General features: G+C 39.6%; 1 protein-coding gene across 4 annotated transcripts in view; it reads right to left on the bottom strand.

The window, feature by feature from the left end:
- Positions 1 to 17071, bottom strand: part of znf385b (zinc finger protein 385B) — a 423045-nt gene that overhangs the window by 95770 nt on the left and 310204 nt on the right. For all 4 annotated transcript variants that reach the window (XM_078551945.1, XM_078551947.1, XM_078551946.1 and 1 more), the window contains exon 3: positions 13435 to 13545. In XM_078551945.1, coding sequence (XP_078408071.1) covers positions 13435 to 13545 — 111 coding nt within the window. The remainder of the gene's footprint in view (positions 1 to 13434; positions 13546 to 17071) is intronic.

The raw sequence follows: 17071 nt of genomic DNA, 5'->3' as shown, positions 1-17071 counted from the left end.
AGTGTCATGTCCTATAACTGTTATGGTTATTGTTCCACGTAATACATGAAGTCAGTCATAAATAAAGATTAAATTGATTTTTAAAATAGGCATATATGTAATCCTGTTTGATTCAGCAGGTCTAAGCCCAAATTAAATTAATGACAAGTTAAGTTAATTAATGATCATCTGACATTAACTAATTTCCAAATCAATTGATCTTGCAAACAACATATCCCTGGTATTCCATTTTGAAGCACAATAAAGAGAAAATTGCTTCAACTTTGCACATAACTATTGAAACAAAAATATTACAAATAAAGACTGATATCTCAAATTAACAACATGTAGTTTTAATAGGGTTGCTTAGCCTTATAAATAACTAGTTGCAAGTGAGTGCTCGGCTTTGATTGATATCTCTGCTTTTGGACTATAGTAATATTTTATGAGAAACATGAAATAAGATGTTCCTTATATAATTTACATTTCAATTTTTTTCCTGTGTATAAAGTTTACTTTTCAATGTTTACAATTATCTTGGAAACTCACACTTGCTAACTATTCTGGTGAGTCTGGCACTACAGTGTCTGGTGTAAAGCAATGACTATAAAATCAATACACTCTGAGGGCCCTTTGTCTCTCCCCCACATTACCATTTAATAAATATAGTTTTAATACTTAAATTGCTTATAATTGGAATATACGAGTAAACTTTGTTCAATATTACGAAATTACACTTAAATATGATTTCCTTCCCCCTCAAATCAGTCAAACATTATTACACACTGTACAATAATTTTTCTCCCTTCTATTTATCCTAATGACATTTGGCTGCTTACAGGCATTTTGGCACAGCATACTTTGACCAATCTATAATTTGACAGCCAGATGAGAGTTGATGTCCTCTCTGCCTGTAATAACAGAAGTCTAATATTGTGTTTCAAAGGAACTTTAAAACAAGATCTAGGTTTGCCTCACAATACAAATAAAATCTATGCTTACTTGCCAATGTTTGGTATGTTTATGTTTTGTTGCCCAGCAACTTTGTGTTAGACTGTAAAATTCTATTAATATTAAAATTCATATTGATGTTGTACTACAAGATCACATTTTCTTTCTATGCTTCTGTGTTGAAAGTGCTAAAGATGAGCCAGCCATAGTTCTTTATGCACGCTGTAGTGACTCATATTGGACTTGTTCATCGTAGGTGTAAGGTCCCCAATTCACTATTCTGCAACAGAGCGTAAAACAGCCTGAAGCAACATCGAACATATTGGGAGTGGAATTGGTTTTGGGTTGCAGCGCAAAATGGGAATTAGCGAATCAGTAGCCCATTTCACATCACACCCAATTTTCTTTCCATTATCAGCTGGAATGTAAAATGACTGTCAATTCGCTATCAGCAACTTTACACCACTGGCCAAGACCAATTTCACTTCTATTTAGTCTAGAATTCAAATATGAATTAAAAATATATTTAAAATTGATTTGAATAATTTGAATACCTGAAAATCTGACATTTTATATTGGATAATAGCAGATCAAATCTAAGCTTCAACTTCTTAATCCATGAAAAATGTAGCTTTTACAAATAACAACAGGATCCCAGTATGGAAAATTAAATTATATTTGCAATTTGTGGACACTAAGACTCAACAACTATAACTGAATTCAGTGTAGGGCAGTGAAGTAAAACTCCTTAACATAAAAGTTAATGCAAAAATTGCACAAGTGAGCAGTAGTGGGAAATCAGTGGGCATCAAGTGTAGTGGCAAACAGGTCAATTTTGTTGAAATTTAAATATCTTGAATCCCTGAAGATCTTGGTTGGTGATTTTTTCTCCCCCAAAAATAATTAAAAATAGCAGATATGAAATTTACCTGGAAGGTTAGGCATATAAAAATAAAACAAAACTAATTATGTTTAATACATTACTATGGAGCTTCTTCTTACAAGTTCAGAGAGCTGGACATGGAAGACTAAAAATGAGGAAATGATCAGAGTATTTGAAATGTGTTGCTATCATCCGTTTCCTAGAGCACTAGATGCACAAATGATTGAGCTCAAGATTTAGCTGTGAAGACTGATTTAATGGAAGAAATTATCAAGGCAAAGATCTCTTATTTCAGCCCAGTTGTTCATGTCACAGTAGAACACTTACACACCAATTTGCACAGCAGCTCTGGCCTGTAAATCTTTTTTTTAATAACATACATTACTGATAAAGCGAAATGATACACTGAAAGCAAGTTCCATGGTAATACAAGAAAGATTAGGAACTAGTCTGCAGAAAAAAATATTCCTGGGCTAAGTTTGATTCAAGTATTTTACAGTCATGCATCATCAACAAGATAGTGTCACAGAATCCTGGGTGCATAACCTCATAAAAAGCTTATGAACACGTGTAAAACATTACCTGAGATTCAGGGAGACAAAAAGCCATCTTTCAAAATATATCTAATATTAACATAACTAAATTGGAACTTTTAAAGAAAGCATCAAATGAATTTTTAAAACCATGGTATGGGAGAGAATTGCAACATTCACCATATGTCTTTTCTGTCAAAATTAAGCTAAAATGTCCACCAACTTTGCCAACTTTATCTGACAAAGGGGAAACTATCAGCACTCAAGATTTTGGTAACAAAAGTAGCTTTACTAAGTTATTTAGTTATTTATCAAATCATTCATTTGTAGAATCTCTCATTTCACTCAGTGGCCTCCTTGTTCACATTTCTCTATTTGCCTGCTGTCATGTCCATTTGACCTAGATCTACAATCTAACTGAAGTTTATGCCTCTTCTTCCTTTCTATGTCTACCAGTACACAAGAAAGCCTATTTCTTCTACTGCTTTTACATTCAACAGATCATTCTCTAGGTTGTTTCCATAACAAAAATTCCTTTTATGTGGACAATTCATTATCCTGACATAGGGGTCCAGTTAAATGTGATGGGGGGGGGTGCTCATTATTCCTCCTTTACTGGATGTGAGCACCTCATTGGATGACAACCTAGTATTGAGTAGCTGGGCCTTTTGTACCCTGCTGCATTGCTATCTGGAGTGTAGCTCGAACCCATAACCTGACTCAAAGACAGAACTGCTACAATTTAACCAAGGCTCATTCCAATTGTTTATGTGCAATGATAAAATTATTAATCTGAAAATTAACTCAAGCCTTGCATCCTCTTTTTAGTAATGTAATACATCACCACTTGAGCAACATTTTCAAAAAGTATTTAAAGTAATTTATTTAATTAATATTAGGTTGTAATCATGCTGTGTGGGGTTATAAATTAACATATTCATGAGCTTGTTAAAGAAGACATTAACATATTTTAAAAATGAGTTAACACAGTTGTGAGACAGACAATGGAATGTCATTCAAATAATGTGTGTTCTTGATATCACAGGGTAGAATTTCAACCTATATATTTCCAGAAACAGCTAATTAAATTGGATGAGCCCAAGGTGAATGGGGTAAAAATTTATTTTGGGTGGTGCTGCACCGGTTGCTCATTAGGCAGTGCCTGATAGTTAGTTTCATTGTCTGATACCATTGGTTTTTGTGTTATGGCCTGAGGCTAATTTCTACCCCATTGTGGTTATATTATGCTACAGCAATGGCTGAGATGATATTCATATTTAAACAGATATTTTTTTAAAATTGAAATATTAATAAATAATAAATGTACAGGACTGCCCTTGATTTTCCAGTAGCAATGATGGCAAAACCGTCAGTGTTCGCCATCATCACAACTGTGAAATACCAGAGTATCGAACATGGAAATCCAGATGTTGTTGTCAGTGATTCCCTGTTCCTCCACAAGGTGCATCGTTGAAGTTTCTGCAGATGGAAATCTTTAACTGTTCAAATTTGAAGTCACTTGAATTGGTATGAACATCCACTTTTGCACTCATAGTTTCACTGTAAAACCCCTGAAAAACTTATGCCTTGTTGAATGAGCTGTAATTGGGTTTTTAAGCAACATATGAGGTTCATACTTACTCCTGAATAACTTCTCTGGTCCTGAAAAACTAATTTTATATTGTGAAAATGTCAAATTTCTTCATTGTGATAAATATTCCATAGGCTTTGAATATAGTAAAAAATATTTTTAAGGTTTATGATAATTCAGCATCTACCTTAATCTCAATCTTTACTTTGCTCTCTCTAAAGTACCTAAACAGTGGGAGACAATCAGTGCATTTTACTTCCTAGTTTGTAGCCTGTGATAAGTCTTCAATGTGACTGGCTGCCTAGCCTGCTTGATGACATCACTGGATACCAGGGGGATCCTCTCTAGTTTGCACCAGAACCAAAGTAATGTCTAGAACGGTGAAATCTATGCCATAGAGATTGTTCGACCTTTCTGGGCAGCTTTCTTCAAAGTCAGCTGTGAGTGCTGTTACTTTGCCACTGGCCACAAAATCTGGGTCATTAACTTTAACATTTTTGTAGAAGCTGGTTTCTGATAAGTCACATGCATGGTATTAATGCTACTGTAACTGTACAGTAACTTTTTGTTTCTGTCCTAAATATACTGGACTAAATGAAAACCGAAATGTTAATACTCCTTATTAAATCATTTTCCTTAATTTTCCATGTTAAATGAGTATGGTTTTTGCATGGTTAACATTCCGAGTCTATGGGAATTCTACCAGGTTATATTTAGCAAATTTTACTGATGCATTACTGATCAGCAACAGCTAACAAATGCAACCCTAAGTTTCTAGCCACTTGCCATTTCAATTCTCTTTCCCACTTCCTCTCTGGTATCTTTGGCCTCCTACACTGTTCTAATGAAGCTCAACACAAAGCTGAAGGACAGCATCTTATCTTTTTACCAGCTTTTTTTTTTTTTACAGACCTTACCACTAACTTCATCAACTTCAGGCCTTAGCCAGAGTTTCCATTTTCTCTCGGAGAGCAGATGCTGGCAATGTAGATTAGGTGAGCCAGTGTATTGGCAATGGAATTTTTATTTCTGATTTCCAGCATCTGCAGTACTTTGCTTTTTGCAGCTACCAAATTAATTGATTGTAGTTCACATCTGCCCATCAAGTTCTGTGCGGATGGTACTTGCACCAGCCCTGTGTGCAGAATATGATTTACTTGACGCTGTGTATCAGTGACACACAAGAGTGCTAGAGAAATTCCATCAGCACTCTCCCCGCCGTACCTTCCAGATTCAATTGGAGGACTGTCAAACAAATGCGACTGTCATTCTTGAAGCCAGCTCTGCAAGCATTCAGGTAAAACTCCTACAATATAAGCTTTGATGGACTGGACACTGTCTGGATGACCGAAAAGCATCTTCTCCATCAGATCTTGTTTTCTCAACTCTCAAATGGCCAGTGGTCTGGAGAGGACAAAGAAAGTGCTTCAATGACACTTGGAAGCTCTCCCTGAAGCATGGCAACATTGATATTAATGATTGGGAGGAGCTTGCTACACATAGTTCAAAATGGCAACAACTTGTCCATCACCCTGTTTCATGCTTTGACTCACAATGCCTTAATGAGGCAGAGCGGACGGCAGAGAAGGAAAAAAAAGAAAACAAATCCTGTACCCTGAATCTCACTACCTTGTGGGATGTCCTGCTCCCCATGCTCAAGGATCTGTTGGTTGAGAATTGGCCTGTTTAGTCGCGTGAAGATCCATGGCAGACGTCGCACCCGAGTAGACGTCACCCTCGAATCCAGATACTGCTGTTGTTGACAATGTGTAGAATATGATTGATATATAACTGTCTTTGCAGTACCTTTAGCCAAAGGAGCAGCAGGTGACATGCAGGGAGGTGAGTTGAACATAAATTTGTTGATGCTAACCCAGGTCTAAGAATGGCTTAGTATTATAAACTCACTTACTTCAGAAGCAACTTTTTGCTAAGTTTCTGGAACTTAAAGGTGCTGACATAACTCCTAAACTATGCTTTAGGAAGTGTGAAATTCAAAAGTGTAGGAACTGTTATTCTAAATAATAAAAGTTAAGTCTGACCTAACATGGTTGAGTATAGCCATAACATATGATTGCTGCTGATGTGACTGTCTGAATGAAGCTCTCCTACTTCTCTTTGGATCCATGACATGTTGTATCTGGACAACCTGTTGGTACACTACTTTTTCAACAATGTAAGATTGGGGAAAATTATTACATTGACCTTTTCTATGCAAAGAACTGCACATGCTCAAGCTGCTGTGCATGCACCATATGTGCCTTGTTTATGTAGGTGCTATTTTTAAAAATTCTGTCAACAAATTTCTCTCAGCAGCAAAGACCTATATCTCTGCCTATTGCTAAAGTGGCCAACATATCAATGCGAGGGAGAGCAGGAGGATATCACTTAATTAGTTAACTTTTAAACTTTTGTAAGTAAAATCACACAGAATTATCAGTGAGGCAGTTCCATCAGTAGAAAAACATATATCCAAAGTAAAAATAGAATACGTATTGACTTTCTATCTTGTGGCATGTGCGGGTCTCCCAAATAAAAATAAAAACTGAACTTCAAATCCTGCCACAACAATAGTCAAGGCATTTTCTGTTCGGGGGGAAAAATGGAGCATGGGTGTGACTGCAAGTGAGGCAGGTAGAGGGATCCTGTGTTCAGGAACAGAGGAGCCTCAGCTCTTGACCTTGTCCAACAGGTACGAGGTACTTGCTCCCTGTGTGGATGAGGAACAGGGCTGTAGGGAGGATGAGCCAGCTGACCACGGCACCGTGGCACAGGAGGCCATTCAAGAGGGGGGAGCAAAAAGACAAGTGGTAGTTGTAGGGGATTCTATAATTAGGGGAATTGATAGCGTCCTTTGTAAGCAGGATCGAGAGTCCCGCATGGTATGTTGCCTGCCCTGTGTCACGGTGAGGGACATCTCTGACCGGCTTGAAAGGATATTGGAGAGGGAGGGGCAGGATCCAGTTGTTGTGGTGCACGTCGGGACAAATAACATAGGTAAGACTAGAAAAGAGGACCTGTTTGGGGATTATCAGGAGCTAGGAACTAAATTAAAGAACAGGTCCTCAAGGATTATAATCTCTGGATTACTACCCAAGCCACGTGCAAATTGGCATAGGGACGCGAGAATAAGGGAAGTAAACACGTGGCTAAAGGAGTGGTGCGGGAAAGAGGGGTTCCATTTCGTGGGGCACTGGCATCAGTATTGGAACAGGAGGGATCTGTACCGTTGGGACGGTCTCCACCTGAACTAATCTGGGACCAATGTTCTAGCGAAAAGGGTAAATAGGGTGGTCAACAGGACTTTCAACTAGAAAGTTGGGGTGGCGGGGGGGGGGGGGGGGGGGGGTAAAACTCCAAGAAGTATGACTATTGGGAAACAAAGCAGCAGGTTAGCGTGTTGGGGGGTGGATTCAACTTCATGGAAAATTATGAAAAAACTGAAAAGGAGAGCCCAGGAGAGGCTATTAAAGTCTCCAGAACACAAAATAGGACAGAGTGTTTGGAAAGGGCTAGGAATCTAACTTCAAGCACATCAGATAAAGGGACGACAATGAGAAAGGGGACGGGAAATATAGGACTGAAGGTGTTGAATCTGAATGCACGCAGTAACGAAATAAGGTAAATGAGCTTGTGGCGCAGATTGAAATTGGCAGGTATGATGTGGTGGGCAATACGGAGACATGGCTGCAAGGAGATCAGGACTGGGAGCTAAATATCCAAGGGTATACATCCTATCGAAAAGATAGGCAGGTTGGCAGAGGGGGTGGGTTGCTTTGTTAGTAAGAAAGGAAATTAAATCGATAGCAAGAAATGATGTAGGGTCAGATGATGTAGAATCTGAGGTGGGTAGAGTGGGTAGAGGAACCGCAAAGGTAAAAAAACCATAATGGGAGTTATGTACAGGCCTCCGAACAGTAGTCAGGATGTGGGGCACAAGACACACCAGGAGATAGAAAAGGTGTGTAAGAAAGGCAAGGTTACAGTGATCATGGGGAATTTCAATATGCAGGTAGACTGGGAAAATCAGGTTGGTAGTGGATCCCAAGAAAAGGAATTTGTGGAATGTCTACGAGATGGCTTTTTGGAGCAGCTTGTGGTGGAGCCCACTAGGGAACAGGCAATTCTAGATTTAGTGATGTGTAATGAGGCAGATTTGATAAGGGAGCTTAAGGTGAAGGAACCCTTAGGAGGAAGTGACCATAATATGATAGAATTTAACCTGCAATTTGAGAGGAAAAAGCTGGAATCAGATGTAACAGTATTACAGTTGAATAAAGGCAACTAAAGAGGCATGAGGGAGGAGCTGGCCAGAATTGACTGGGAGATGAGCCTAGCAGGAAAGACAGTGGAACAGCAATGGCAGGAGTTTCTGGGAGTAATTTGGGAGACAAAGCAAAAATTCATCCCTAGGAAGAAGAAGCATACCAAAGGGAAGACGAGGCAACCATGGCTGACAAGGGAAGTCAGGGACAGCATAAAAGCTAAAGAGAAAGCATACAATGCAGCGAAGAGCAGTGGGAAACCAGGGGATTGGGAAGCCTACAAAGACCAACAGAGGACAACTAAAAAAGAAATAAGGAGGGAGAAGATTAAATATGAGGGTAAACTAGCCAGTAATATAAAAGAAGATTGCAAGAGTTTTTTTTTAGATATATAAAGGGTAAGAGAGAGGCAAAAGTGGACATTGGGCCGCTGGAAAATGACGCTGGAAAAGTAATAGTGAGGAACAAAGAAATGGCGGAGTAACTGAATAGTCTTCACAGTGGAAGACACAAGTGACATCCCCAAAGTTCAAGAGAGTCGGGGGGCAGAGGTGAGTATGGTGGCCATTACCAAGGAGAAGGTGCTAGGAAAACTGAGGTCTGAAGGTGGATAAATCACCTGGACCAGATGGATTACACCCCAGAGTTCTGAAGGAGATAGCTGAAGAGATAGTGGAGGCGTTAGTGATGATCTTTCAGGAATCACTGGAGTCAGGGAGGGTCCCAGAGGACTGGAAAATCACTAATGTAACCCCCGTTTAAGAAGGGAGTGAGGCAAAAGATGGGAAATTACAGGCCGATTAGCCTGACCTCGGTCGTTGGTAAGATTTTAGAGTCCATTATTAAGGATGAGATTTCAGAATACTTGGAAGTGCATGGTAAAATCAGGCAAAGTCAGCATGGTTTCATCAAGGGGAGGTCATGCCTGACAAATCTGTTAGAAATCTTTGAGGAGGCAACGAGTAGGTTAGACAAAGGAGAGCCAATGGATGTTATCTACTTGGACTTCCAGAAGGCCTTTGACAAGGTGCCGCACAGGAGGCTGCTCAGTAAGATAAGAGCCCATGTTATTAGAGGCAAGGTACTAGCATGGATAGAAGATTGGCTGTCTGGCAGGAGGCAGAGAGTGGGGATAAGGGGGTCCTTCTCAGGATGGCGGCCGGTGACTAGTGGAGTTCCGCAGGGGTCAGTGTTGGGACCACAACTTTTCACTTTATACATTAATGATCTAGATGAAGGAACTGAGGGCATCCTGGCTAAGTTTGCAGATGATACAAAGATAGGTGGAGGGACAGGTAGTATTGAGGAGGTGGGGAGGCTGCAGAAGGATTTGGACAGGTTAGGAGAATGGGCAAAGAAGTGGCAGATGGAATACAACGTGGGGAAGTGTGAGGTCATGCACTTTGGTAGGAAGAATAGAGGCATAGACTATTTTCTAAATGGGGAGAGAATTCTGAAATCTGGAGTGCAAAGGGACTTGGGAGTCCTAGTCCAGGATTCTCTTAAGTTAACTTGCAGGTTGAATCAGTAGTTAGGAAGGCAAAGCAATGTTGGCATTTATTTCGAGAGGACTAGAATATAAAAGCAGGGATGTGCTGCTGAAGCTTTATAAGGCTCTGGTCAGACCACATTTAGAATATTGTGAGCAATTTTGGGCCCCGTATCTCAGGAAGGATGTGCTGGCCCTGGAGAGGGTCCAGAGGAGGTTCACGCGAATGATCCCAGGAATGAAAGGCTTAACATATGAGGAAAGTTTGAGGACTCCGGGTCTAAACTCGATGGAGTTTAGAAGGACGAGGGGGGATCTGATTGAAACTTACAGAATACTGAAAGGCCTGGATAGAGTGGACGTGGGGAAGATGTTTCCATTAGTAAGAGAGACTAGGACCCGAGGGCACAGCCTCAGTAAAGGGAAGACCTTTTAGAACAGAGATGAGAAGAACCTTCTTTAGCCAGAGAGTGGTGAATCTATAGAATTCATTACCACAGAAGGCTGTGGAGGCCAGGTCATTGAGTGTATTTAAGACCGAGATAGATAGGTTCTTGATTGGTAAAGGGATCAAAGGTTACGGGGAGAAGGCGGGAGAATGGGGTTGAGAAACTTATCAGCCATGATTGAATGGCGGAGCAGACTCGATGGGCCGAATGGCCTAATTTCTGCTCCTATGTCTTATGGTTTTATTTTGTCCTACAGAGGTAGTATTTAAAAGGAAAACAAAAACCGAAGTTCAGACACTAATGGAAAAAGATGATTGAACCCTCTAGAAATCATGCAACAGTATGTGTAGCCACTCCAGCAGTGTTTCAGTCGAGCCCAAACTTGGAAGGTGACAACACATGCAGGAAATAGGTTTGGATAAGATTTGAATTTGCTGCCAACAATAGAGTAAAAGTAAATCTATAAGACCTCAAGTAAGGGTGATTATAACTAACATCTAATATACAGGTTTTATCCATGTCTATGTTAAATAGGTTTTCAGGGTGTCTGGATCCCTCATATTTTATCCTTCTGATGTCCACTTCAGCAATGATGGACACAGTCCCAGAGCTCTTCATTGTGTGCAATTTCCCACGGCCCAGAAACGCCCCATCTGCCATTATCTTAATGCAGCTAACAACTTAACTGAGGGTGCATAGACCTCAGCTGTGACATTCTATCTTTATTTGCTCATACCATACTTAATTATTGTCACTGTTGTCAGTCCCTCGAAACAAGGATGACGTCTGTCAGGCATCATGATTTGTGTGTCCTCAGGTGTCTCAGCAAGCCAATTCTAGAGCCACAAGTCTTTCAGCAGAGGGGACAAGAGTTGTCCTGAGAAAGGGGGGTTCTCAAGCCAGCATTCTCAATACTTGTTATTTGTAATGTCAAGGAGCTATGCTTCATTAATGGGCACATTAAACATTTTAGTCTTCTGCTGTGCCACACAGAAATATAATTGGGTGTTTGGAAGATCACTGCTACTTTAATAGATTTTCTGTAGCGTCACTGGTACTTCATACTTTCCATCCCTTTCTTCCATCACTGCTTGCCATTTACTGTGGCCTTTTGTCAGAAACTTGCTTACCTAAGGCCCAGTTAGCAGGTATTGAATTTAAAGTGTGTTTAATTGTGACATGTGAAGACCTGGGCTTTTGAAAATCTGCTGGTTCCACTCCACCACTGTAACGATGGTGGAGCAGGAGTTCTTCCTGTTGGCCAGTATCACCACCCCACCCCATCCCTGACTTTAAACAAGCTCCTGGAGACAGGGACATTAGCATAAAGTAGATGGGCACCTGTGCAATTTGCAATATAGGTGGGAGTACCTGGCAGAGTATAGGTGGAAGAGCACCTGACAGTACTGGATGAAAATTCTCAAATTGGCCCTTATCTCAAAAGGTTGGTTTCTTTATCACAAAAGCAAAATACTGCGGATGCTGGAAATCTGAAATAAAAACAAAAAGTGCTGGAAATACTTATCATGTCAGGCAGCATCTGTGGACAGAAACAGAGTTAACATTTCAGGTCACGATGACCTTTCATCAGAGCTGTTCTGACCTGCTTCCAGCCCTGTTGAATACTTCCAGCATTTGTTGGGCTTCTTTATGGTAGCCAATCACTCTCTGATCAGATGGCCCAACTGAGTTCAGCTATTCAAAATCCTCTTGGCCCCACAACCACCACAAAGTGATCCTAACAAATTACGTACACATGCTTCGTCGCATTTGGTGAAATGGCATTGGAAGTGATACCAATTCCAGTAGAAGGCATAATCCCAATCCCTTAAGTGGCATAAGGACTGAAGTTAGCACTGGAAGCTTCCACCCCCATTTACACCAAAAACACTGGCATGTGACAAATGGTGCAGAGAAGCCATCCTGCCCAGCATCCAACTCTGCATATTCACTCCCACCACAAATACAGCATTCCAGGTCTCTCTTTTGTCTAAAAGCATTTTTGTGTGAATGTATTAAATGCCTTTATATTCTGCCTGAACCATTTCTAGTCCACGGGCAATTATTGTCTATAAACTGTACAAATGTAGGATAAATATCAATTTATAGAAACCCGATCAATATCTTAAAGCATTGTTAGACTGATTTTAAAAGAAAAAAAACTATCACAACCATACTGGGATGGTTAAGGACAATAGTCTATGAAAGCTACTTAGTTCTCCATGCTTTCCTAAAACAAAACATTCTGCAGTGTAATGTATTGAATTTTTATCTGAATAAGTAATCATCTCACCAACCCATGGGACCAGCTGAAAAAGATATTGTACAAAATATGACCTAATTGCCTTCCCTTTCACCATCCTTAGTAATGACATGCTTAGATCTGAAACAAAAGAGGATCTAACGATTGCACCACATGACAGCCTTTGCTATAATGACACATTCCCATGCGTCTTCCTAGCAGTACCCATTAAGTCAGAAATGAATTCTGCTGCTTAGATTCAATACGCTTGACACCAATGGTCTGTATTTATTTATAGTCATCCCAGTGGCATGCCGAGGACCTATAGCATACCTTATTCCTTCTTTTTAAATGACTGCTTTGCACTTTTATGTTTCTTATTGTTGTTATAAACAATAAGTCAACAATTATGGCATCATCACTGCTCCTTTCATAAATAAAACAAATTATTTTATGATAATTTAGAAATACTAAAGATAATTCAGATTTACTGTTGAAAATCCACCAAATAATTTCTCAGAGCAGCCAGAAAATTCACTAGAATATTAGTTGTAAATATATGATTTACTGTTGCATATTGAAAGCATTCTGGGAATGCCAATTTACAAGCAGAGCATATTCTTTAAGCTGACATTTAAACCTTTTCAATTGCTCAAAAGTATTCCTGCAGTGTCCTATTACAAAGGAATATAATGTAAGCTCATTGCATTATTCACACTCACCTTGAAGAAATCCAGTACTTGAGTAAGTTACACAAGGTACTGTAATCAATACCAACGTAATCAATACCACGGATCAGTGTGACAGCAGCCTTAAAACAGATATATGCTGCACTTAGCACCTGTCTACACAACTGCTCCAACAGTGTAAAATGTACCATGTATGCTAACCATCAGTGAAATACTTGTTAAATTAACACAACATGCAGTACATGTCAGAGATAATTTCTAGAAATGAGCTCTGACATAAACATGTCAATAGAGCAGCGGCTGTAGTACTTGAAGAAAACAACAGAGCAGAATTATTTAACGCTAAATGCAGACTGTACTCACCTCTGAATTAAATCGTAGCTGGCAGACATTGCATGAAATAATTTGCTTCTTTTTAGGAGGAACTGAAACTCCAAATGTGTGGTTAATGACTGCTTTCTGCACAGGATCCATCTGGAAAAGAAATATTTCAAAAATGTATAAGTATTGAGGATAAATGCTGGCAGAGGATAGCTGTCAGAGTAGTGCTTGTAGTAAGTCCAAATACTACTGTACATGGTAACTAAGCTCCTCAAATTCAGCAATCATATGAAAGGCAACATATGTTCAGGCTTTTTATTTCAGAGATATTATTACATAATGCAGGGAGGTAAAGACAGCAGAGATACATTTACTGCATTTGGCAGCTCACCTGTTCTCGGATAAAATGGGACTGTTAAATGCATTCAAACTGGAATTAAATATTGATCTATTTGACTGAGCAAATAAACACTATGACAGATCAAACATCATCTACAGTGGCTGCTCACTAGTATAGCCTGAAATGTCAGTGCTTTGTTCACAGTGGGAATTTTCTTATATTGTATTATAAAGCTGTGCATGTAGTGTCTTTGAGGCAAGGTTATTCATGAAAAATCTGTGCAGAGAAGCATGGAAAATCCACTGCTGCCACCACTGACAAGCAACACTGTCACATGAGAATGCTTGTTTTTCTCCTTTACACTTGGAAATTAATTATTGAACACGTGGAGCATACTGCATAAGGAAAAGTAGAATGAAATGCCAAATAGGAGTAGTTTAAGTATGTTATGACGCAGCAGATGATGTGTGCCAGGCGGATCGAATCCATGAGGGAAATTTGATCCCGCTATCACAATGGTTTTGCAATTTGTATTTATTTCGAGATGCGTGCCCTGAATTCAGTAGTAACAAGTCCACGAAGCCTTGAGATTTTTAGTAAGCTAGATTAAACATTTATTAACAAAAGAAAAGATTTCAAGCACATACAAAGGTCTACAAATTACTACTATAATAACTCCTAAAATCCCTAATTAATCTGGCTTCCAGCTACACCCCTGTTAAGACAACGGCAAAAAAAAAATAGATTTAAACAGATACAGGCAAGTCAAGACAATACTCTGGACAGTAGACTTCAAAATGGCTTTTCCCAACTTCAGTTTCTATAGACAGCAGGCTTGATGCACAAATACTGGAGGTTTTTCACACTTCTGGTAGACCTTACAAAGCCTTCCCTGACACATAGCCTCAATCCTTTATACATGTTTCATCATTTTAATGTAAATCCCATTGTTCCCATATGCCTTTGGAACTTTACCTTTCTCATAATATAAATAATTTCATGGTGCAAATGTTATCAGTAACCTTTGGGAAAAATAAACACACTGCTTGGCCTAGCTTCTCTGGGTAGGTGTAACATCGTACCATCTCTTTGAAATTCAAACTACCCTGATTTATCTAAAAATGCAAATTCTCCTTACCTGACATTCTAAAACTTCAGTTTCGTTTGATGAGTCAAAGTACACACACACACACAGACAGACACAAAACCCCACTAGTAACCTACCTCACAATACATCACAATAATATTATGAGAATTATTATACTTCTGTGACAAAGTACCCATAGCTGTGCATGAGAATAACGGAAAAACAGTGTGCTGCAGAGCTAACAAGTGAGCACAGTTTTTCAAACTGCATGGGGTAAGGTTGTGCGCAGAAAGAAGACTATGCTGGAGTGAGAAGCAGACTGTGTGAATAGTTGGGAATGTAGGTACAACCTCCAATATCTGTAGAAGACACAAATTACTTCCCAGAAATAGAGGATAATCTGGTGAGAGTTTGAAGAGTTAGGGGGAGTGAGTCTGTGTGTTTGAGTATTCCAAAGAAAATTCAAGTGTGATGTAACAGGAAAGAAGGTAAATGATTGATTGCTGACCATTTTCTCTTTTTCTCTTATTATCTTTTGCCCCAGGGTCTTAAAAGAAGTGGCTGCACAGATAATAGGCAGATCGGTTGTCATCTTCCAAAATTCCCTATAGGACAGTTAGCCTAATATCATGGGCAAAATTCTGGAATCCATTATTAAGGAGGTAATAACAGGATATTTAGAAAATCATAATACAATCAAGCAGGTTCAACATGGTTTAGTGAAAAGGAAACTATGTTTGACTAATGTATTACTGTTCTTTGAGGAAGAAACAAGCAATGTGGATAAAGGGGAAAGCAAAATACTGTGGATGTTGGAAACCTGAAATAAAAACATAATGCTGGAAAAATGCAGCAGGTCTGGCAGCATCTGCGGAGAGAGGAACAGAGTTCATGTTTTGAGTCCATATGGCTCTTCAGAGCTAAGGAAAAGTAGAAATGTGATGGATTTTATACTATTTAAAAGGGGGTGGAGCAGGTGAAGCAAGATAGAAGGTTGGATAGGTGGGAACTAAGGAGAGATTGACAAAGATGTCACCAAAACAAGTCAAATGGAGTGTTAATGGTAGTGGTAAGGACTAAAGAAGGTGCTGAAAGTGGCAGAATGTGTTAATAGCAGAACAAGGGTGAGCATTCTGTGAAAGCACAACATAGAAGCAAGTGACGAATGGCCTTGTGAGGGGTAAGTGTTTAAAAATAAATAAATGACAAAAATTAAAATAAATAAGAATAAAAATTGAAATATATTTTAAAAATTGGAGTAAAGTACAGATGGTCGAGCAGGTTCATGGTCTGAAGTTGTTGAACTCAATGTTAAGTCCGGAAGGCTGTAAAGTGCCTAATCGGAAGATGAGGTGCTGTTCTTCCAGTTTGCTTGGGTTTCACTGGAACATTGCAGCAGGCCAAGGACAGACATGTGAGCATGAGAGCAAGATGGTGTGTTGAAATGACAAGTGACAGGAAGGTCTGGATCATGCTTGTGAACTGAGCAAAGGTCGTCTGCAGTCACCCAGTCTGTGTTTAGTCTCCCCAGTGTAGAGGAAACTGCATTAGGAGCAATGAGTATAGTAGACCAAATTGAAGGAGGAACAAGTAAAGCTTGCTTCACCTGAGGAATGTTTGGAGCCTTGGATGGTGAGGAGGGAGCAGAGCTTCACTTGCACCTCCTTCAATTTGGCTTACTAGGACAGAGGATTGGTTGGCTAACACAAAGCAGAGAGTAGGGAAAAATGGGTCATTTTTGGGTTGGCAAACTGTTACTAGTGGAGTGCCACAGTCATCAGTGCTGGAGCCTCATCTGTTTATGATCTACATCAATGACTTGGATGAAGGGACCAGATGTGTGGTAGCTAAATTTGCTGATGACACAAAGATAGGTGGGAAAGTAAGTAAGTACGTAAGAGGGATTTAGATAGGTTAAGTAAGCTGGGAAAAAATTGGCAGATGAAGCATAATGTGGGAAAATGTGAACTTGTCCACTTTTTGGCAGGAAGAATAGAAAAGCAGTATATTATTTGAATGGAAAGAGTGCAGAAGTCTATGATACAAAGGGATCTGGGTGACCTGAGACATGAATCACAAAACGATGCCATGCAGATACAGCAAGTGATCATGAAGGCAAATGGAATGTTGGCGTTTATTGCAAGGGAAGTATTGCTGCAACTGTATACAGGGCCTTAGTTAGACTACAACTGGAGTACTGTGTGCAATTTTGGTCTCCATAATTAGAAATGATATAACTGCATTCGAAACAA

The sequence above is a fragment of the Cetorhinus maximus genome, chromosome 11 (assembly GCF_964194155.1).
Source record: "Cetorhinus maximus chromosome 11, sCetMax3.hap1.1, whole genome shotgun sequence".
Classification (NCBI taxonomy): domain Eukaryota; kingdom Metazoa; phylum Chordata; class Chondrichthyes; order Lamniformes; family Cetorhinidae; genus Cetorhinus; species Cetorhinus maximus.
The sequence above is the reverse complement of the archived record's forward strand: the minus strand, read 5'-3'. Positions and strand labels throughout refer to the sequence as shown.